The sequence below is a fragment of the Podarcis cretensis genome (genome assembly GCF_951804945.1).
Source record: "Podarcis cretensis genome assembly, chromosome: 2".
NCBI classification, from domain to species: domain Eukaryota; kingdom Metazoa; phylum Chordata; class Lepidosauria; order Squamata; family Lacertidae; genus Podarcis; species Podarcis cretensis.
The window spans coordinates 108,245,360-108,268,696 of NC_137171.1; the positions used below are offsets into that span (position 1 = coordinate 108,245,360).

The 23,337-nt window shown below is 44.9% G+C and overlaps 1 protein-coding gene across 1 annotated transcript; it reads right to left on the reverse strand.

Moving 5' to 3' along the window:
- Positions 1–268: 268 nt before the first annotated feature.
- On the reverse strand, positions 269–22,733 carry CCDC51 (coiled-coil domain containing 51). The gene is made up of 4 exons (XM_079963782.1): positions 22,646–22,733; positions 20,185–20,536; positions 17,464–17,628; positions 269–1,094 (listed from the first exon to the last, which is right to left on the reverse strand). The coding sequence occupies exons 2-4, from the start codon at positions 20,452–20,454 to the stop codon at positions 324–326; spliced, it is 1,206 nt and encodes a 401-aa protein (XP_079819908.1). The 5' UTR covers positions 20,455–20,536; positions 22,646–22,733; the 3' UTR covers positions 269–323.
- Between the last annotated feature and the right edge of the window lie 604 nt (positions 22,734–23,337).

A 23,337-nucleotide genomic window follows, 5' to 3' on the forward strand; every position in this document is an offset into this window, starting at 1 on the left:
AAGTACATCAAGTAAGGTTTTGCTAGCAGCTGTTAAAAAGGCTTATCCCGTTAGGATAACTCGATATGGAACCTGTTTTACCCTGCATCTGTCTCCCCACAAAAAGGAACTTGCAAACTTCATAAGCAGTCCAGAAAAGAACACAAGAAAGAGGTACAGATTGTATGCTTTACCACAATACATTTGCACGCAGCTCTAGTCTGAGGTACAATTTCGGGAAATTGCCTTCAAAAACAACCACACATTATCAAGAAGAAACCGCCAAGACTGAAGGGGAATGACTCTTTATTACTCCAACAAATTATTCTTTGCTGGGCTGCGGGCTAATTCCCCTTGAGTAGGACATAGAGCATGGGGAATGTGATAGCAAAGACAGTACATGTGAAGGCCGTGCTGTAGATCGAGTTCCTCTTCATTTGTGCTTCCAGTCTCCTTTCCGTGTTGCACAGTTCCAGAACCACATCTTCTGCCTCAAAGGTCTGGCTGCTCCCCTCCGCTGAAGGACCAAGCAGTGCTTCCCTCCCAGGTGCGGGCTGGGGTACCCTTTTCACGTTCTGGACCTCGGCGGCCATTTGCCCTAAACTTTTTTCCAGGCTGCTAAGCTGCCGCTGCAAACTCTCGAGGAAGGAGCTCATCTGTTTGGAGTAGCTCAGCTGCTCCCTGACGGAAACTAAGAGAGGGTCTGTTTTCAGAGGAGTGCTTTTGGCCGGGGAATCCCCCGTCGCTTCCTGCGAGGTCACGGCCACCGCTTGTAGGATGTCCTTCAGGTTGGCAACGAGGTCACTCAGATCTCTCTGCTGGGAGTTGTAGGCGGAGGCCTGCTCCCTGATCGCTTCCTGAAGATTGATAGGTCCCTTTTGTGCCTCAAAAACTAAGGCTTTCAGCTCCTGCAGCCTAACTCGGTTGACGTAGGTAGAGCCCAGGACGCCAATAATGGCCCCCAGCACTGAGCCAATGATAGACCAGTTCTTGGTTTTCTCCGCTCTCGTCCGCTCTTTCTCGTGGCTTTCCCTCACGGCGGCAGAGAAGAGGGAGAAGGCTTCCCGTTCAGACTCCTCCGCAGTTTGATAAGTGCTCCGGTACCTCTTCTCTTCCTGCAAGGAAAACACACAGGCCTTGTTAAAAGAACAGCATGTTAGATGCCGGAACCACCTCGGAAGACCGGTATGCGGGGGGAAACCAGTGAAATTTATGAAATATTACTAGAAACGGAGGATCAAGAAGATCAATTTATTTATTTACTTTTTAAATTTTAATTTATTTAACATAATTATTACAAAATATAAGCAAAATATTGCAAATACATGCATATATATTTCAGATAAGCACACACATATATAAAAAGAGCAAATGAGAAAAAAGGAAGAAAAGAAGAAAGAAAAAGAGAAGAAGAAGGAAAGTTGGAATAATTTCTTTCAAATTTATTCTACAAATATCTCAATAATAATATTCCATTGATTGACTTCCATCACTTACACTGCACTTCCTATATACATTTTAAGCAAGACTGTATCTGTTATTCCGTTTCCCCCCCATACAATCTCACACAAATATTCTAATCAATAAGTTCTCTAAATCTTTCATAAATCTATTCTAAACACAACCAATACCTTGCATTTAATCTTTGTCTAGATCAATTTAAAGAAGTGTGGGAAAAGGAGACAACAGGGCAAATAGATAGTCAAGGCTGGGGGAAAATATGGGAGAAACGTACGTAGAAAATGTTGTCTATAAGAGTAAAAGAAAATTATTATAAATTAATTTGGAGATGGTATTTAACACCAGTCAGATTAAACCAAATAAGCAAGGAATATTTGGTGTTATGTTGGAGGGGATGCCAGGAAACAGGGAATTATGTTCACATGTGGTGGGGCTGTAAATATGTACAATTTATTTTATTTTTATTTTTTGCAAAGGGTGTTTAAGGAGATAACAGAAATCACTGGGTTAAAGCTGGCCGAAAGTCCAGAGCTAGCATTATTATCAATTTATGATGGGATGGAAGATTCGCAGGCTATGAAGTACTCACTCACAAATTTAAAAGGTAAAGTAAAGGTACCCCTGCCCATACGGGCCAGTCTTGACAGACTCTGGGGTTGTGCGCCCATCTCACTTAACAGGCCAGGGGCCAGCGCTGTCCGGAGACACTTCCGGGTCACGTGGCCAGCGTGACATCGCTGCTCTGGCGAGCCAGAGTCGCACACGGAAACGCCGTTTACCTTCCCGCTGGTAAGCGGTCCCTATTTATCTACTTGCACCCGGAGGTGCTTTCGAACTGCTAGGTTGGCAGGCGCTGGGACCGAGCAGCGGGAGCGCACCCCGCCGCAGGGATTCGAACCGCCGACCTTTCGATCGGCAAGTCCTAGGCGCTGAGGCTTTAACCCACAGCGCCATCTGCGTCCCTGCCACTCACAAATTTATTGATGAATTATTATAGCTAGGAAGTGGAAGGGGCAAGCAGAATATAAAATGCAAGGAAGGTATAAAGAGGTGTGGGGTACAGCTGTTAATGATAAATTAACACGTGCCATTAAGGTAAGACGGGGAATATGCAGGATAAATGATTTTGAGGAGATATGGAAGGTGTTTGTAGAAGTTGTACTGTTAAAACGGAAAGGGGTCAAACCATCGCTAGAGGTGTTGAAATTTTGGGAGGTTGGATAGTTACAATGGAATGGTCTCGGTGGTGGGGTGCACGTTTTTATTCTTATTCATTTATGATTATTACTTAGTCAAAATATATACATAAAGGAAGTCCGTATGTGGCATAATCTGCCCCAGGATGATGCTGGGGTTGCCAGCTTTTCCCCATTCCCTGCTTCTGTGCCTTTAACAAGAGCTTGATGTGTGCAAGAACGCCAGAGTGTTCTTGGTTTCATTCGCCTGTCAATTTCTCCCAATCAAGACTGCTGTCAAAGCTGTGGCTACAGGAGGTCAACCACATGTGCATGTACAGGAAATAGCTGGCTTAGGTCTTTTTTTATCTCTGGCAGAAAAGGGGCTAGCAAGATCCTCCTCTAGTGAATACTGGGGGATTACAAGGGAATATGACATCTTTGCCATCCCAGGCAGGAGCAATATAAAATGCACCATTTGTACCCTGCCTCTTTATCCTCAAGTCCACAAGCTCTGTTTGCACAAGCATTAACATGGCTCAGCATCACCGGTTTCATTCTCGAAGGGAATGTTCTCAAGATAAGGCTAAGGTAGACTGCGCGATGTGAGCGAAAACAGGGTGAAGAGGAGAGTCATCTTCCCTTTATTTCAGCGAAGCTCCAAAATGAAGAAATAAGCGAACGGAAAAACTAAACACGTGTTCCGTTATCAAAAGAATGTGGGAATCACAATATACAAAATATTGCTCCAAAGCCCCACAAACCCGCCTGACACAATCAATAAAAAATGGGAGGACGACACAGGCTACGAAATTAACCTCACCCAATGGACTAGAATGTGGTCTAAACCTTCCTTTAAATCCATATCAGCAGAAAGAAAAGAAGAGGAGTTTGCTTTTAATATCCCGCTTTATCATTACCCGAAGGAGTCTCAAAGCGGCTAACAATCTCCTTTCCCTTCCTCCCCCACAACAAACACTCTGTGGGGTGAGTGGAGCTGAGAGACTACAGAGAAGTGTAACTAGCCCAAGGTCACCCAGCAGCTGCATGTGGAGGAGTGGAGACGCGAACCCGGTTCCCCTGATTACGAGTTCTATGGTAACTTTTCAAAAAACCTGCCACTGTTTTTCGGGCGCTCATTCAGGGCGACAGATATGAAGAAGAGGAGTTTGGATTTGATATCCCACTTTATCACTACCTGAAGGAGTCTCAAAGCGGCTAACAATCTCCTTTCTCTTCCTCCCCCACAACAAACACTCTGTGGGGTGAGTGGGGCTGAGAGACTACAGAGAAGTGTGACTAGCCCAAGGTCACCCAGCAGCTGCATGTGGAGGAGTGGAGACGCGAACCCGGTTCCCCAGATTACGAGTCTACCACTCTTAACCACTACACCACACTGGCTCTCAGAACTCACCCTGAAACTCACTTACAGATGGTACCTAACACCACGGAAACTGGCGCTAATACGCCCAGAAACTTCACCAAAATGCTGGAGAGGGTCACCTCCCCAGGCACATTTCTCCACATGTGGTGGGAATGCCCCGAAACCCAACTCTTCTGGACGACAGTCATATAAGAAATAAGCAAAATAACTAAATGGGGACTAGAAGTCACCCCAGAATTGGCCCTACTGAACATCTTCCAAGATAACAATGCCCATTCACGCTATAAAGAGCTCATAACCCACCTACTCTCAGCGGCCAGAAATATCATAGCCAGACACTGGAGGGACCTGTCAGGAATAAACATGCAACACGGGTTTTAAGCGGTATGGGAAACTGCCTTACTAGAAAAGCTAACCAATAGATTGAAACTGACATAGGGAGAAATAGAAGAAGACAGCTTTACCTCCAGTATGGCTCCCCTTTACCACATACACAGCCCAACAAGACAACAACATGAACCCGATGTTAGAATTCCTGCTCCATGATTGCAGTCATGGGATTTTTGTCTTTCACATGACGATATATGTTTTGACTCCACAGAGTGGGAAGTGACAGAGACAGGATGTTTGTGTTACTGTGGGACTATTCTACTTTGTTTTTTCTCTTTGCTGTCTGATGTAGAGAGAGAGGGAGCCACGTTGAGGTGCTCCGTGTGTGTTTATACGTAAATAAAGTAGATTAGCCAAAATGCTGAGCTGCTGAGGTTTGTTATGCAAGCTGCGAATACTCTGCGGATCCCTAAGTGTGCCGGTGTCTGTTGGCATCGGTCGCTGTGATGTTCGGGAAGAAGAAAGCTTTTGAAGCTCCCGAACGATTGACCAGGAGGGAGAGAACATGCCAGTTGGGCATGTGTCTCTGCCAGGGTCCTACTCGTGTGTGGGCCGAGCTCCTGACACCCACCAACAGCATACGATTCAATATGGCTAACTTAACCCAACAACCCCACGCACAAACAAATCCCACTGTGGCTAACCAAAGACAATCACCCTAGGCCGCCCCACCTCTCTCACCACCAAGGGAAAAAAACAAGCAAACAGAATGAAAACCTACCCAAGTGACGCAGACACAAAGACCCCACACATACACTAAGTAAAAGAACATAAGCTTTACCACCCCACCCCTTCTCTCCCATCCCCCCTCTTTTTTCCCCAACCCTATACTGCATATAACACCAATGTCTCACGACAAATGTAACTGATCTGTAGAAAACACACCCTGAAGAAAGAGAAAGAGACGATGCGTGTGCTTTTGTAAAAGAGGAGAATCTTTAATACAGTGGTACCTCAGGTTACAGACGCTTCAGGTTACAGATGCTTCAGGTTACAGACTCCGTTAACCCAGAAATTGTACCTCGGGTTAAGAACTTTGCTTCAGGATGAGAACAGAAATCGTGCTCTGGCGGCGCGGTGGCAGCAGGAGGCCCCATTAGCTAAAGTGGTGCTTCAGGTTAAGAACAGTTTCAGGTTAAGAACAGACCTTCCAGAACGAATTAAGTTCTTAACTAGAGGTACTACTGTAAATAAAAATAAAATAAAAAAGAATGTGGGATTAAAAACAGGAAAGTAATCCCCAGATAAATTATACTCCCATCCCCCTTTTTTAGACCAGGGGTGTGTATATTTTTGCTGTAGAGAAGCATGTGGTGGTGGGTGGGTGGTCAGGAGACAATGGCAGTGACGTGGCAAAGGTGTTTTTTCCTCGCTCTGTCTCTTTCTGTCGCTCTCCGTCCCTCTCTCTCTCGGTCTCTCTCTCTCACACACATCCCTGGCTGTGATGGGAAGGCCTGCCAAACGCCTCTTCTGACTTGCGATACTAGCGTACAAGGCAGCCTTGGAAATTACAAAGTTGTCCAAGTCTTTAAATAGACTGTGGCTTGTGCTGTTGATTTCGGAGAGCTTGGTCTTTAGTTCTCAAACCGGATCCCCCCTACCTGACAATAATCTCAACGATTATGGGAAAAACGAGAGAACGCGCAGACTGTCCCCAACCTGATGAAGACACAGAGGGCAAGCTCAGGCAGGGAAGCAGGAAGGGCACGGAGCTGAGAAAAATACCCTAAAACCGCTGTGTGTGATAAGTGGCTATTATGAAAGGCAGAGGGCAAAGGAAGGACCTGCCTAGATTTGAGGGAATCCTTGTAACAGTACCTGGAAGAGTGGGCCCCAATGGTAGCTTCTTTCCATTGCCCCATAGAGTTCAAAGGGAGCCACTAACAATGAAATCTGCCCCTACCTGCACAGCCCCCACCCTGTAGTCCCATGCCTTGGTCACACATAAGAGTGACCAAGAGACAGGTCCCAGGAACCTTTTTTTCTGCTATAAATTATTACCAAACAATGGGTGCATCCACTCTCCCCCCCCCCCCCCGTTCTGAGTTTAGCCCGTTATAGCAACGACTGTTTCACAAACCAGCTTCATGTTGGTACTTTCAGACCCTGTATTTGGGTCTAATGCATAATGCCTGCAAAAAATAGATCAGCACAGCTGGGGTGGAACTCGCATCTGCTTGACTAGAAATGTCAACTAGACTATCGGGATCCTAGCTCTTCCCTCTTTTCTCATGACCACTCTTTTCCCCAGGGAGCACAGCACAGCCCTGGGCTTTTTAAAGAACAACCTCAACGCACAGATGGAAGCGAAGGAGAAGTTGGAACAGCTCCACCACAAACATAAACGACACAGAAGCAAGGCAGGCTGCAGTCGTGGGCAGACCACTGGTCCATGCCCTCTTGCAGTTTCCTCTGTAGTTTTCCCTGGCAACATCAGGACACGAGGAAACCATTTACCGAAACCCGTAGCCTGGTGGCTCGCTTTCTCAGGCTATGAAAGCCACATGGCCAAGGAGGTGAATGCTGCAAACAATAAGGAGAAAAGCTGCTCCTGGGGGAAATGTTTTTCCTTTCACATTCCAGAAACACTTCTTCTGAACCAGCTTGTGGAACTCATGGCCACATGATGTGGTAATGAACAATGGGTTTACGGGCAACTTGAACTGTGAGATCCAGTTCACGTTTATTACAGAGGGGTTAAGTGTTAAGTGTTACTGGATATGCTTTAAAGGCCACAGGTTCAAACTCGAGTATTCCCAGACAGGGCTAGAAGAGACATTTGCCCGAAATCCTGCAGGGTCACTGCTAATCAGTGGACACAGGGCTGAGCTTAGATGGACCAAGAGTTCTGACTTGGCAGGCCATTCCTCCCTAGAAGTTAAGTCACACTGGGCAGCATTCAGAGGAGACCCACAATGGAATTCATTAACATGACTAAGTTGTTGTTGTTTAGTCGTGTCCGACTCTTGACTAGAAATGTCAACTAGACTATCGGGATCCTAGCTCTTCCCTCTTTTCTCATGACCACTCTTTTCCCCAGGGAGCCCTGTGTCCACTGACTAGAGTGTGGTGGAGTCTCCTTCTTTGGAGGTCTTTAAGCAGAGGCTTGACAACCATATGTCAGGAGTGCTCTGATGGTGTTTCCTGCTTGGCAGGGGGTTGGACTCGATGGCCCTTGTGGTCTCTTCTGTTGCTACCAAAGGGTTAAAAGGTAGCAGAAACGCTCTAATCACTGAGCAGCTGGAAGTCATTAGGCTTCCAGGAACATGAGTTTGTATAAATAGTCTCCTGTGTGTTTGCTCCTCCCTTCTCCCCTTTTGGGCGTATTTGCTGATATGTGTGGTTCGTCTCCGGGTTTTTTGTTTTTGTAAATAAACCTTTCTTTGAGTTCCAAAACTGCTTGCTCCAAGACTCCTCTTTGAAAAGAAATACTGCCTCTCCTGCCCTTCTTAAACTGCTGCGCGAAATGCTCTGCTGTAATGGGACTTGAGACGATGGAAGCGCACCGGACATTTACTTTGCATTAAACTAATTAAAGTTTAATGGGACAGGTTATGGCTGTTTGTACGTCAAGAAGGAGCTAAGGAGTGCAGTTCAGAGTGATTTATGCAAGGACTGGAGCGAAGTCAGAAGTGGTTGCCGACAACGAAAGCCTTCAAAGCAGCTTGAGTCCTGCAACGTGCCTAGAAAAGTTTTAAACAGGCACTGAGCAGTTTGTACTCGCTGGAAGACGTCTTATTCCTCAAGGAACCACCTCAGCAGCTGGGAGACGGTCTACAGGTGTGTGAGTATCGTTCCTAAGCCCCAGGGAGGATGGCAGAGTCCCAGGAAAGTTTTTCTGTCCCGTTTACGCGACTCAATGGGAAAAATTGGCAAGATTGGAAGGCTGGAGTAAGGGTTTGGTTGCAAGCAAAAGAGTTGTGGAGTTGTACTGAAGCACCGCCTTTACAGGCAGCTGCAGACGCATCTGCAGAAGACAAAGCAGCAGTAGCAGCTTCACAGAAACGCGACAGGAAAGCCCAAGGTCTACTAGTTTTGGCAGTGGGACCAGAGCAAATGCCTTATGTTTCTGAGTTAAAGAACACGCATGAGGTCTGGACGGTTCTGCAGCGGTTAAATTCCAGAAACACTGCGGGGGCCAAGATCCATGCTACAAGATGTTTGTTTGATTTACGTCTCCAACCGGGAGCGTGTGTGAAAGAACATATTGCCAAAATGGTGTCTGCCTTTAATCAACTAAGACAGCTGGGCATTCCTTTCTCTATGGAGCAGCAGTCATACATATTGTTGTCTTCTCTTGATAAAAGCTATGAGACTCTAGCTCTAACTTTGGAGGCTATGCCTTCAACTGAATTAACCCTTGAATACATTTCATCTCGGCTTGCAGATGAACAGGATAAAAGGCAAAGAGAAAGAGGTTTGTCTTCAAAGGGGAGTTATACTGTGCCTAAGAGGGGGGATGCTGAGTTTGAGAACACAGTAAATGCTTTTACAGCTAGACACTGTTTTCGCTGTGGTTCCCCTTCCCATCTAATCAGGAATTGCACACGTGAACCTGGTCAAGACAGCACCAAGGCTGTTACCCCTAGTTACCAGACAAGGAGTTCCAGGGGACGTCGAAGAAGAGGAGGAGGTCGTGGCTACTCCCACAGCACACAGCACATGGCTTCAGCAATGGCGTTGATGCAAGGGCGTGGCCAAGGCAGCAATCTACGCTGGTTGATTGACAGTGGTGCATCTCACCACCTGGTGGCGCCATCTAGTGTCCGTTTGCAGAATTGCAGACATTTGCAAACCCTTAAAGTTGTTACAATGGCAGATTCAACTAAACGTTCCTTAGAGACCGTAGGCACAGTGTTCTTGAATTGTTTGCAAACAGAAATTGATGCCTACGTGCTAAAGGGATTGAAGGGGTGTATTTTGTCTGTGTCAGAACTTGATAGAGTTGGGTTCAAGACTGTGTTTGAAAATGGGGTTTGCACTATTTCAAAGAATAACGTATCTCTTTTGCAGGTGGAATGCAGAGATGGGTTATATTATTTTGAGACAAGTCCAGATGAAGTTGAACAGGTTCATGCTGGTTGTGTGAACACGCCTACCCATAATTCTTGTGTCCATTTATGGCACCGCCGTCTGGGACATATTAATTTTCAGTATGTTAAAAGGCAACCTGAATTATCAGAAGGGTGCAAAATGAACAAATGTACTAAGTATTTGGATTGTACTGCATGCAAAAGGGCGAAGGTTCATAGATGCAGCTATCCCAGTTCAGATAGGAAATCTGACAAAGTATTCCAACTTGTGCATATGGACCTATGTGGCCCAATGCCTGTTGCTAGCATGGGAGGTTCGAGGTATGCACTGTGTCTCTCGGATGACAAAACGAAGGTTACATGGTTTTTTTCCTCTCAAAACAAAAGCAGATACTGCAGAAACAGTTAAAAATTGGGTTCATGCAGTAGAACTTGAATTCGGTACTAAAGTACTTGCTTTTCAGACAGACAGAGGGTCAGAATTTACCGGGTCTGTGTTGCAGAATTTCTTTAAGAAAAAGGGAATTAAGCATCGTCTGTCTACACCTTATTCCCCCCAAGAAGGAGGCGTGGCCGAACGAATAAACAGGGTTCTGCAAGAGTTGGCAAACTCTATGTTGTTTGATGCTAATCTCCCTCAAAGTTACTGGGCGGAAGCCTGGCAGGCGGCTACTCATATTCTGAACCGAGTATATAATTCGGTAATTGCCACTACCCCATATTTTGCTTTATATGGGAAGAAGCCCAAAATTAATTACTTTCGGGTGTTTGGATGTCAAGCCTATGTACTTATCCTAAAGGCGTTAAGGAAAAAGGGAAGTCCAAGGGCTAGGAAACTCATCTTTTGTGGGTACGAACCACACGCCAAATCTTGGAGATTCGTGGACCCAAATGGGGATACTACAAGAGTGGTCCTCAGTAGGAGCGCTGAATTTTGTGAGCAGTCCGGATGGACTCACTTACATGCTAACCCTGACATTTTGAGAGATGATTTAGGCATTTATGCTGAGAATGAAAGTCCAGAGAGTAGTGAGCCAGAAGGGGATGGTGCACATGGTTCAGATGCAGATTCTGACCAGGCACAAGGTTCTTCTCCTAAGGTAGAAAAGCCAAAATCTAGGAGTGTTCCAACATCGCCTCCCAGTAGGCCTAGCAGACAGCAAAAGCGAAGCAGGTCACCTGCAACACCAAGCCCAAGGGAGGTATCTAAACGGAGGTCTTTATCCCTAGAGGCACATCCAGATATAAAGTCTGAGACAGATTCTGACAGCCAACGGTCAGAGGGGGCACAAGAGGAACAATTGCGCAGGTCAAACCGTGCCACAAAGGGCAAGCCACCAGAGCGGTTTAAGGTGACAAGTGTATACGTAAATATGGCACAGTGTGAGCCAGATAGCTATATGGAAGTACAACAGCTTCCAAGCTCAGAAGCCGTAAAGTGGCAGGAAGCAATGGAAAAAGAGATGGCTTCAATGAAGTCTCTCGGTGTGTTTACAAGTACAGAGCTTCCGAAAGGGCAACAAGCTGTAGGTTGTCGATGGGTATATCGTTTAAAGCCCACAACTACTGAAGAGTTGCAATATAAAGCCCGACTAGTTGCAAAAGGGTTTTCGCAGCGCAAAGGTGTTCACTATTCTCAAATCTATGCCCCTACTTCAAGATCGGAGTCACTAAGAATGCTTTTAGCCTCTTCAGCTAAGAAGGGAAATAAGCTGTTTCATTTTGATGTCAATGTGGCTTATTTAAATGCAGACTTACAGGAGGAAGTCTATATGACACCACCACCGGGTTTTGAAGGAGACAAGCCAAACCAGGTCTGGCGCCTACACAAATCCATTTATGGGTTGAAACAGTCTGCCCGTAATTGGAATTCCTGCTTAAACGATGCTCTAGAGAACATGGGGTTCAGAAAGAGTGCAGCAGATGCGTGTCTTTATCTAAAAGGCTCGGGATGTGAACAAGAAGCAGTCTTGATATTTGTTGACGATTTATTATACAGTGGAAAGGACGATAAACTTGCACAACAATTTGCCACAAAGCTTGGAGAAAGGTTTCAGATAAAATCACTAGGCAATGTATCTGTTTATCTAGGAATTAAAATTCAGCAAGATGAAAATGGGAACTATTGGCTCAGCCAAGAAGCTAAGATCCAGCAGTTGCTGGAAAGGTTTAAAATGGACAACTGTGCTGGTGTTAAAATCCCAATGGAGTTAAGTTACATAAAGGATGCTCAAGCCGAGCAACAGGCAGAGTTCTCTAATCCCGGGGTTTACCAGTCAGCGATAGGAAGTCTACTTCACATTGCACAGTGGACTCGGCCCGATATAACATATGCTGTCAACGTGCTGTGTAGACAAGCTGAAAAACCATCAATGCATGCTTGGCAAGGAGTAAAAAGAGTTTTAAGGTATCTCCAAACTACCAAAAGGTTTCGCTTAAAACTATCAGCAGAGGGCAGCACACAACTTGAATGTTGGGCCGACAGTAGTTGGGCAGATGCTGGACCAGATAGAAAATCAGTGTCAGGAATGGCGATAAAATTTGGAAATGCACTAATTGGTTGGAGATCAAGAAAGCAGTCACTTATAGCTTTAAGTTCAACTGAATCTGAGTTTAATGCATTATCAGATGTATGTAGAGAACTGGAATTTTATAAGCAACTGGTACAAGAATTGTTTGGAGAATGTTCCCTACCTATCAGAGTGTGGGAAGACAATCAACCTTGTATTAAACTAGCTAAATCAGGTCAATTCAAGGCACACACAAAACACTTGGATATCCGTTATCAAAATGTATGCCAAAGTGTAAAACAAGGTTTAATTGAACTAAAGTATTGTCCAAGCCAAGAAAATCTCGCAGACGGTTTTACGAAAGCTTTAAGTCCGCAATCTCATAAATGTTTCTGTTCAGGTTTAAATTTGAATTAAGGTTGGTACAGCTCAGTGTTAAGAGCGAGAGGGGGTGTTGCTACCAAAGGGTTAAAAGGTAGCAGAAACGCTCTAATCACTGAGCAGCTGGAAGTCATTAGGCTTCCAGGAACATGAGTTTGTATAAATAGTCTCCTGTGTGTTTGCTCCTCCCTTCTCCCCTTTTGGGCGTATTTGCTGATATGTGTGGTTCGTCTCCGGGTTTTTTGTTTTTGTAAATAAACCTTTCTTTGAGTTCCAAAACCGCTTGCTCCAAGACTCCTCTTTGAAAAGAAATACTGCCTCTCCTGCCCTTCTTAAACTGCTGCGCGAAATGCTCTGCTGTAATGGGACTTGAGACGATGGAAGCGCACCGGACATTTACTTTGCATTAAACTAATTAACTAATAAACTCTATGATTCTATGAGTCTATGATTCTTTGTGACCCCATGGACCAGAGCACGCCAGGCACTCCTGTCTTCCACTGCCTCCCGCAGTTTGGTCAAACTCATGCTGGTAGCTTCGAGAACACTGTCCAACCATCTTGTCCTCTGTCGTCCCCTTCTCCTTGTGCCCTCCATCTTTCCCAACATCAGGGTCTTTTCCAGGGAGTCTTCTCTTCTCATGAGGTGGCCAAAGTATTGGAGCCTCAGCTTCACAATCTGTCCTTCCAGTGAGCACTCAGGGCTGATTTCCTTCAGAATGGAGAGGTTTGATCTTCTTGCAGTCCATGGGATTCTCAAGAGTCTCCTCCAACACCAGAATTCAAAAGCATCAATTCTTCGGCGATCAGCCTTCTTTCTGGTCCAGCTTTCACTTCCATACATCACTACTGGGAAAACCATAGCTTTTACTATACGGACCTTTGTTGGCAAGGTGATGTCTCTGCTTTTTAAGATGCTGTCTAGGTTTGTCATTGCTTGATGGCTAAGTTAGGTCCGTTAATTTCAATGGGTTTACTGTGACCAGTCTGCAAAGGGACTCAACACCTACTGAGGATTGCAGCCTCAGAACGATGACCAATTCGTGGTGGTTAGGGTTCACCAGGATGGCCAAGCAGAATTGCCACATCTATCAGCAACACACCTCTTCACACACCAATCGCTGGGCAGACAGAGGTAAAACTGGGAGAATTTTGGTGCCTTCATGTCTTAATTGTCCCAGAAGTACCCAGCTGGACATGGCAAGAAACAGGATTCTGGTCTCTACGGTGCCCTTAGTCTGATCCAGCAGAGCTTTATTTCAGAAAGAGACACGCCGCTTATCCTCTTTCAGAAGGGAGAGATTAAATTTCCTAATCATTATTATGGCATGTGTGTATTTATAGTGAAAAGGGTTATGTAACCGAACCTGTGTAGCAAGTCCTGGCCAGCCGTCAACTATGATGTAAAGAGAGGCTCATTCTGGAATTATGCGAGCACAAAAAGAAGAAAGGGAATTTTTTAACAGTATTGCATTCTTTTCACCTTGCTGCAGGGCACGAAGGGATGAAAAGATCTTGTTCAAACTACGCCTCTGCCTGCACATCAGCAGAGCTAAAACAAACAGACTCTGGGAAGGGAAGGAATGTCAGGCCCACTGAAAACGTTTCTTCCAAAAAAAGAAGAGTTTTGTTGTCGAAGGCTGGCAAGCTGGCAGGAAGGCAGGAGCACAGGAATCAGGGGAGAGGGGGAACCCACATTTTTTGCATTTTAAGACAAGCCAATAACAAATCATTTTAAATACATCCGAAGCAGGAAACCAGCCAAGGAAACAGGCAGATCATTAGATGAGAACAGGTTTGCTGGAGCTGGGATGAGGGACCCTGCTGGTGTTGCTGGACTGCAAGTCCCATCATCCTTGACCAATGGCCAGGCTGGCTGGGTCTAAAGGGAGCTAGAGTCTGCCTGGAGGACTGCAAAAAGTTTTCCCATGCCTGTACTAAAGGAAGAAGCTTAATCGTTTCCTTCAGTAGTCGCTGTGCAATATGCTAGAAAGATACTCGCCCCCTGAAGCCTAATCCCACCAGCCCAGCCTAAGTGACTAAGTCAAATGGAAGTGAGAAGACATGAAGTACAGTGGTACCTCGGGTTAAGAACTTAATTCGTTCTGGAGGTCTGTTCTTAACCCGAAACTGTCCTTTACCTGAGGTACCACTTTAGCTAAAGGGGCCTCCCGCTGCCGCCGCACGATTTCTGTTCTCATCCTGAAGCAAAGTTCTTAACCTGAGGTAAAATTTCTGGGTTTGTGGAGTCTGTAACCTGAAGCGTCTGTAACCTGAAGTGTCTGTAACCCAAGGTACCACTATACTAGGGCAAATCGGCAAGGTAAAAATTAACAGCCTGCTGCATATGATGGCATACACTCAAGAACTCTTAACAGAAACGTGTGAAATGGCCCATTGCCTGAGGAAAAAAACGTGCAGCTAGTCCCTAAAACCAGCTTCCTCCAGGACTGGAAAGTGCTTGACATAATGCAAGTTTTAAAGAACGGTGGGTGGAGTCAGAGACCAAAAAAATGTTACCTTTGTACAAGAGGCTCGTTTCTTCACACATTTGCCCATTCCTCTATCTGCTGCCCATCCAGGCAAGAAAGAAGCAGTAGCAGAGTTCAAGGACAGGGCAAAAAACACTCAAGGAGGGCTGGTGAAGGGGAGGGTCCGGGGAGAGCCCCATGGGTCAGATGGAGAGATATGGAGGGTCACTTTTAGCCCCTTGAAAAAGAAGAAGAGTTTGGACTTGATATCCCGCTTTGTCACTACCCGAAGGAGTCTCCAAGCGGCTCACATTCTCCTTTCCCTTCCTCCTCCCCAACAAACACTCTGTGAGGTGAGTGGGGCTGAGAGACTTCAGAGAAGTGTGACTGGCCTAAGGTCACCCAGCAGCTGCATGTGGAGGAGCCGAGACGCGAACCCGGTTCACCAGATTACGAGTCCACTGCTTGGCCTCAGGTTTCCCACCCTTGGTTTAAAGATTAGAAACATACTGGAAACTGAATGCTGGGGTTTTCAGGATTGTCATTTCACCAATTTCTATCCAAATGCAATTTTGGTTTTAAACGCAGTGTAAGGTAGTCTCTATGGGAGTATATTGTATTTAATTATGGGGTATTAGGTTTTAAGGGGGCTAACCAGGCTGGATAGCAGGCTTGTTGGTTTTTGAATGTCTGATGTAGATTTTTTTCAATTTTGTTGTTCTGTATGGGACAATGACAATAAAGATTATCGTATCGTATCATAATTTCTGCTCTTGCACAATGTAGTCAGGGGAATGGGAAATGAAACACCAGCAAGCCTCAATAGGCTTTCAGAATCCCTACAAAATGGTTTACATAGTTATCCCAGTCTAGTTTCTGCATTAAATAGCTTGAGACAGCCTCCGCACTCTTAACATTCACAGCTTCTCCTCTAAGGAAGCGCTCAGGTTTTGTCCTCCAATGGGCCAAATCGGCTGCCTAGGATCTGCACGCTTAACGCTTTTGCTCTCCTGGTGATCAAAGCCATTCTTTGACCAGAAAGGATGTCCTCTTCTACTTTGTAAAGCAGACAGCTGGTGCTACATATATAACAATGTGATAAACAATCATGCCAATCCTTGCCAAAATATTCCATATCCTGCAAACCAAAGGGGCTCACTGTTGTAGGGCTGCAGAGCTGAATTAAAAGAAAAGCATGCTTTGGCCCCAACCACTGGCCAGGAAAATAAGGGCCACAGAGTGTTGCATCCTCGGCCTCCCATGAAAAAACAACACAGCAAGGGGAAGGCCACTGTGGTGCCATCCGCTGGCCAAGAAGGGAGCAGCTGCAGGGAACTTGCTTCCCTACTCCACACCAGCCCTGGGATTACAAAACTGAAGGGAAGTTTGCTGTTGTCTCGTCCATGCCCCAGTGGTGCTAATGGACAGTGCATCTGGCTGTTAACCAGAAGGTTAGTGGTTCAAGGCCACCCAGGGACAGCGGTGGGCAGGATTTGTGCATTGCAGGGGTTTGGATTAGATCAGTGGTTCCCAATTAGGGGTCCGGGGACACCCTGAGGGTCCACAGAAGGCACCCAGGGGGTCCACAGCACCATCTCTTGCTGGGGGACTCACTTGTCTTGTTAATTGTACCACCTCAGATTACAAGTAAGGAATAGCGATAGGCCTATAGGTTTATAAATCATTTAATGTGTTAATACAAATGGATGCCGTTAACATTGCAGTTGTTATATAAGGGATTGTTATTTTGACTGGAGTGCAATTGAGATGAATAAGATTTTGGAATGCAGAAATAAAGGACTGTATTTTTCCATGTATAACACGCCCTGTGTATAAGACAACCCCTATTTTGGGGTACTCAAAATTAAGAAAATGGGGGGAGATTGCCCAGAGTAGTTAAGATTTTTTTTGGGGGGTGGACACCACATGACCGACGGTGCCAATCCTTTTGAATGTGGTGATAACGAATCCAGTGTGGTGTAGTGGTTAAAGAGCGGTAGTCTTGTAATCTGGGGAACCGGGTTCGCGTCTCCGCTCCTCCACATGCAGCTGCTGGGTGACGTTGGGCTAGTCACACTTCTCTGAAGTCTCTCAGCCCCACTCACCTCACAGAGTGTTTGTTGTGGGGGAGGAAGGGAAAGGAGAATGTTAGCCGCTTGGAGACTCCTTAGGGTAGTGATAAAGCGGGATATCAAATCCAAACTCTTCTCTTCTTCTTCTGAATGTGGAGATGTACAACTAACAAATCTATCTGCAGAAAAGCGGAATGCCCAGTGTTCAGCTGAAACACGCTTCCTTGCAAATGAACAGACAAAAAGAAAATAACGCCACCGGAACCTATTTCTAAAATCCTATTGTTAGATTCCTGCCATTCTGCATGCAGAGTTTTAATATGCCTGTGGTGATTTGCTGATCACCCAAACTCTTGGCAGGCCTTTCAAAAAACAGTACCATCAGAAAACGGTTTTGGCCCCTTACTGAAAAAAACCAAAAAAGCAGTTCAACAACCATCAGCATCGTTGCACCTGCTGTTTTAGCAACCTTTAGTGCTTTTACATTTTCAAGTTGCGTTGAGGCGGTTCCAAAAGGAAGGGCAAAAAGTACCTTTGATAAATAAATGAAGCGAGCAAGCGGAATCCCAACCCTTTCACTCCACTCCCGGACTCTGAGACACTCTTACCTGCAGTAATTTGTGCTCCAGAGTTGCCAGTTCCAGATACTGAATGTCGTCACGCGAGACTCTGTCTAAACGGTCCCGGATTTCCTTCAGTTTGAGCTGCTGGGCCTCCCAGGTTTCCCGAGATTCTCGTACAATCCCACGAGCGACCATGAACCTTTTTTCGGCCTAGAATAGGATGGGTGGGCAAGGGAAAGATGAGCTTGCCATCTACAAGTTTGGCAGCCTAACTCACTGAAGCTGGTGTGCTTGCATTAAACCATTGTTATCCACTCTGCGCCAGAGTGAAAGAGAGAGACAGAAAGAAAGGAGGGGAGTCGATAAGGTAAAAGAAGGACATGCTTTCTTATTTAATTAAAATGTGTTTATTTAAAGCAGCCTTTCTCAACCTGTGGGTCCCCAGATGTTGTTGAACTACAACTCCCATCACCCCTAGCTAGCAAGGCCAGAGCTCAGGGATGATGGGAGTTGTAGTCCAACAACATCTGGGGACCCACAGGTTGACAACCGCTGATTTAAAGTCTCCGAGGTCTCTGATGAAACACAATTTTTTTCTGGCCACATGGTGGCAGTTTTTTTGTTTTTTAACTTTATACACTCATACAATGGACTGCCTCATTCCAGCAAATCTGATTACTCAATTTATTTGGCCCCTTTCCTTTCCTTGTGCCCTTTGGACTTTTTCTTTTCTTTTTTTTTGCTGTCCAACTAGGATTAGTTGTTGGTACCCTTATAGTAGTCTTTTTAAAATTGATTTTATATTTTATGTTTTGTACAGCTCCGGGTTTATCTTCTTGTCCTGATGCCCTTTTTGTATGTACTGTACTGCTATAAAATTTATTTATTTAAAACATTATTAGGAAAAGACTTGTTATGTATGGGGAAACTGCTGCTCAGGTGCTATTAGCCAGCGTGGATAAAAATCATTTTTTTAAAAAAAGTAACAAAAATTGACTTTTTAATTTAAATCAGATTTTTAAAATAAAATGCTTTTGGAGGAAAAACCTTTGTAAAGATAGTTTTTTATTTCTGACATTATAGTCCAAAGGCTATTCTTCAGGAAATAAGGATTTGTTTAAAGTTTTTCATGTGTGCTAAAACCCAGTCTAAGTTTTATTTTTTTTTTATTGTTTAACCACATCGGTTAACAAACATGGATACATATGCTATAATGTTATTGTTTTAGTTAAATAAATTGTTTAAATTGTTATTAAGGAAATTATTATTTTTCTCCTCCCAATAAAGTACAGCAGAAAAATTGTCCAAATATAAACAATGATTTCATAATTATCTGCCTATGTATTTCTGATAGTATAACCAAATCAGTCATTTTTGATGTAACTGTAAAAAACTACTCTGAAAATTCATTATTCGAAAACCTTCCTCTGGTTGTAAATATTAAGAGGATGCCAGCAAGGTTGAACCTTTCTGTAAAAAAATTGATTTAAATCAAGCCTTACTGACTAGTGATTTAAATCAAGTCTTACAGACTAGTGATTTAAATCAAATCCATCCTGCTATATTAGCCCAGAGAAGGAAATAAGACAAAGTCCCTACCAGGAAGGAATGGCAAACTAAGCTGATGGACTATGCCAAAATGGCAAAGCTGATTGGAAAGCTCAGGAACCAAGAGGACAAAAACTTTTAAAAAGAATGGGAAAATTTATAATTTAGGAGACCACTGCAAGCAGATGGAAACATTAGCAGGATTTTAATCCCTCTTGTAATGTAACAAATACCATGGATAATATGGATTGATACAAAATATAGATTATGGTATAATATGCAGTTTTTAATGTTGATAAGACCCACGGAGGGGGTGGGGTGAAGTTGTGAGATTCAAAATAATCTCTATATATGAATATGTATTTGGCGTGTTTTAATTCTACATTTGTAAAATCAATAAAAAATAATTTCCAAAAAACCTCACAAAAAACATTATCTTCTCATCTTTCCTCAGAAAGTCTGCTAACAATCCATCACATCAATTAACACTAGACAAATTAAGAGCAGTAGGCTTAAACAGCAATAAAAAGAGGTACTCACTAAATACGTCAACTAACAACAATCAACGAAAGCAGGGATGGGGAAACCTCTCAGATATTGCTGGACTACAACTCCCATCATTCTTGAGCACTGGTCATGCTGGCTGGAGTCAGTGGGAGCTGTAGTCTGACAATATTTGCAAGCACTACAGGCTCCCCATTCCTGAATCTAAACAACAGAATAAGAGTAAGAATGCAATTTATAAAAAGCTTGGGGAAAAACAAGAGCACAGGATTAACACTGGAATCAAAAAGCACCCAATAAAACAGGCATAGGCAAACTCAGGCCTCCAGACGTTTGGGACTACAACTCCCATCATCCCTAGCTAACAGGACCAGTGGTCAGGGATGATGGGAGTTGTAGTCCCAAAACACTTGGAGGCCTGAGTTTGCCTATGCCTGCAATAAAACAACTGAAATAGCTTCTAGAGGTATTTAAAAACTTAACTAGAAGCCTTAAAAAGGATGGCAAAAGTCCATTAAGCAGGTAGCGAGATGACTATTCTAGAAAAGGAATGCAAAAGCAGGGTGGACAGGTGCTGACAGGGGCCTCTCCTTAGTCCCAGCCAGATGTATTTCGGAGAACTTGCTAAATCTAAATAAGCAGGCAAGTCTGTACAGCAGAAAGCAGACCTTCAGATACATTTTATCCAATATGTACCAACGATGTTGTCATTACCTCCGTCACATTTCCCTGGGCCTCTCGGACTTCATTAAGTCCGACAAATTCCTCGTACTTGTCCCACCAGCTCTGGGAGGTTGCAGAGATTCTCTGAATGGCGTTTCTTCCCAAAACTTTCCCAGCTTCTGATAAGCGATAAAGAACATTTGTAGCCACTTCCACAGCTGTGTTGGCTTCAGGCCTCTTGGAAGCTGGAGAGCAGTAGGCTCTCACTATATGTAGGCGCATTTTGTGATTCCTCAGAGCTATCAAATTGTGATGTTGCATGTTGTTGGCTCATGGGTAGCAACAGACACCATATGACACGTCATCAAAACTGACCATAGATTTCAGTCATGGTGGAAAATATCTGCAAGGATACAAGTGCAAAGAAGAAGGAGAAAAACAATCACTCAGAGCCATAAACAAACCTCTTAAAACAATGTCCCTTCGATGCAGAATGGCCATTTAGGTACAGTGGTGCCTCGCAAGAAGAAAAGAATCCGTTCCGCGATTCTCTTCGTCTAGCGGTTTTTTCGTCTTGCGAAGCAAGCCCATTGACGGCTTAGCGGCTTAGCGCTATTAGCGGTTTAGCGGCTTTTAGTGGCTTATCGGCTTAGCGGATAAGCGGCTTAGCGGCTTAGAAAAAGGGGGGGGGAAGGAAAAAAACCCCGCAGGAACTCGCAAGACATTTTCGTCTTGCAAAGCAAGCCCATAGGAAATTCGTTTTGCGAAGCACCTCCAAAACGGAAAACTCTTTCGTCTAGCGAGTTTTCCGTCTTGCGAGGCATTCGCCTTGCGGGGCACCACTGTAAGTATTTAAACTGACTTTGCAATATTTAATTGCCACTTTCACTTCCAAGATCAGCAAATGTTTTCCTTGAACACAGAGAATTACATGGATCCACAGCATGCTTTGAAGGTATCAAAGCAAAAACAGTCCTGCATCATAATTTTTTCTTTTGCAATTGTCCAAATGATCACCAAAACAAGGAATGGGGAACCTGCTGTTTTCCAGATGTTTACTGGACTCCCAACACATATCAGTCCCAGCCATCCTGGCCTATGATCAGGAGTGACCAGATTGTAGTCCAGCAACAGCTGGAGGGCATTAGTTTCCCCCATCTCTGCCCTAAACGTCAATTCCTGGTTAATAATGCCAAATAATGCTGAATAAATTGGACGGGGTATAGTTTAGAGGGTTTTGTGGGGGAAGGGATTTGTTGCTGGTATTGATATTAATTTTTTGTACAGTGGTGCCCCGCAAGACGAACGCCTCGCAAGACGGAAAACCCGCTAGACGCTTTGCAAAACGAATTTCCCTATGGGCTTGCTTCGCAAGACGAAAATGTCTTGCGAGTTCCTGCGGGGTTTTTTCCCTCCCCCCCCTTTTCCTAAGCCCTAAGCCGCTTATCAGCTGATCCGCTGATAAGCCGCTTATCAGCTGATCCGCTAAAAGCCGCTAAACCGCTAATAGTGCTAATCCGCTAAGCTGTCAATGGGCTTGCTTCGTAAGACGAAAAAATCGCTATACGAAGAGCCTCACGGAACGGATTAATTTCGTCTTGCGAGGTACCACTGTATCTTTGTTTTAGATCTTATTTACCGGTATATATTCAGTTTGGTTGTGGGGGGTTCATTAAACTGCTCCGGTAAGGTGCGGGCAACTGTGTGGCCCTCAGCGTGGTGGTTTAAAGGAGCTCACACTTTTGGAGAAAGAGGTGATCTCACCCTCACCTGTGAAGGCGGAGGGAGCCCTGCAAACTGAGTCTGTGGCAGGAACAAGTTGCCTTGTCTATGACACCTCGTGGTCCAGGGACGAGGCAGCTTGTTCCTCCCTTTCAACGTTGCGATGTATCACCAGATTGCAACGCTGAAAACCTGACATGGCCCTGCCCTACCGGCAACTCCTGCAGCCAAGCTGTTGCCCAACATATTGCCCTGCTTTCCTTTGGACCACATCAGTAGGGCCAAGTGGCCTTGTCGTCTGGGCAGCTCAGGACCTCCAGACACACTGCCCAGGCTTGTGGGGAAGTCACTTTGGTGCTGCTAAGTCAGCGGTTTGACCTCACCCTGGAGGTGCACTCCATTGTCAACAACAACAACTGCTGTAAGCCACTTTGGAAACCTGAAATTTAATCAAAACAAAACAAAACAAATTAAAAAATTAAAAAATTCCTTCCAGTAACACCTTAGAGACTAACTAAGTTAGTTATTAGTGTGAGCTTTCGTGAGCATGCACACTTCTTCAGATTCACTCTGTTAGCTGCTTTGAGACTCCTTAAAGGGAGTGAAAGGCGGGATATGAAATCCAAACTCTTTTTCTTCTTCTTCTTCTTCACTCATGAGCACACGAAAGCTCATACCAATAACTAATTTAGTTGGTCTCTAAGGTGCTACTGGAAGGATTTATTTTATTTTATTTTATTTTATTTATTTTATTTTGTTTCAACTCCGGCAGACCAACATGGCTACCTACCTGTAACTGAAATTTAATGAAAGCATTTTAAAAAGTGGCCGTCCCTGTTCCCACTTTTGGGTGCTGGTCGGATTCCCAGCCCACTCGGCACCCCCAGCAGTTCAGGGCTCTGCTCCTGCCCCGCCTTTTCCATGGGGGCGCTGCTCCCCTCCTCTCCCCTCTCCCCATTCTCGCCCCACTTTTGCTGTATGGCAACAGCAGCAGCGCAGGGTTTTCCTCCCGCTCCCCAACCCCGCGCACCTCTCTCTTTCTTTCCCTCTTCTTCTTCCAACTCCAGCTCACAGTCTACCATAGGACTTGCAAATGCCGGGCAAAGAGAAGCTAGAACACCATGACAAAGTCCGGGCGGATGTAATGTATGGGGGTCGCTGGAAATAGACGTAGAAGATCCGCGTCTGTAGAGATAGGAAAAATATAGAGTGACACGCATCGCGAAAACCGGGTTGTCGTCATAGGCCGTGATTCGAGGACGCAGAGCGGTGACACTCTACCCCCTTGATATCTCTATGGTGAGAGGTAAAGGTATGGAAAGCAGGCGACTGGATCGTGTGGGAGGCCGAAACCTTCTAGAGGTGTTCTCTGTGGGGAATTCCATCTTTCAAACTGAACCAGTTATTGACGCTCAACTCTCCGAACGGACCGTATGATTTTTTTAGACGTCGCTCTAGGCTTTCCCCTTCTATCTCTATGGT

Excerpts from the sequence above, each read along its gene's own strand:
- CCDC51 (XM_079963782.1), bottom strand. The coding sequence starts at position 20,454 with ATGCAACATCACAATTTGATAGCTCTGAGGAATCACAAAATGCGCCTA. Across the intron at positions 17,629-20,184 it reads CCCAGGGAAATGTGACGGAG|GCCGAAAAAAGGTTCATGGT; the intron begins GTAATGACAACA and ends ATCCTATTCTAG. Across the intron at positions 1,095-17,463 it reads TGGAGCACAAATTACTGCAG|GAAGAGAAGAGGTACCGGAG; the intron begins GTAAGAGTGTCT and ends TTTTCCTTGCAG.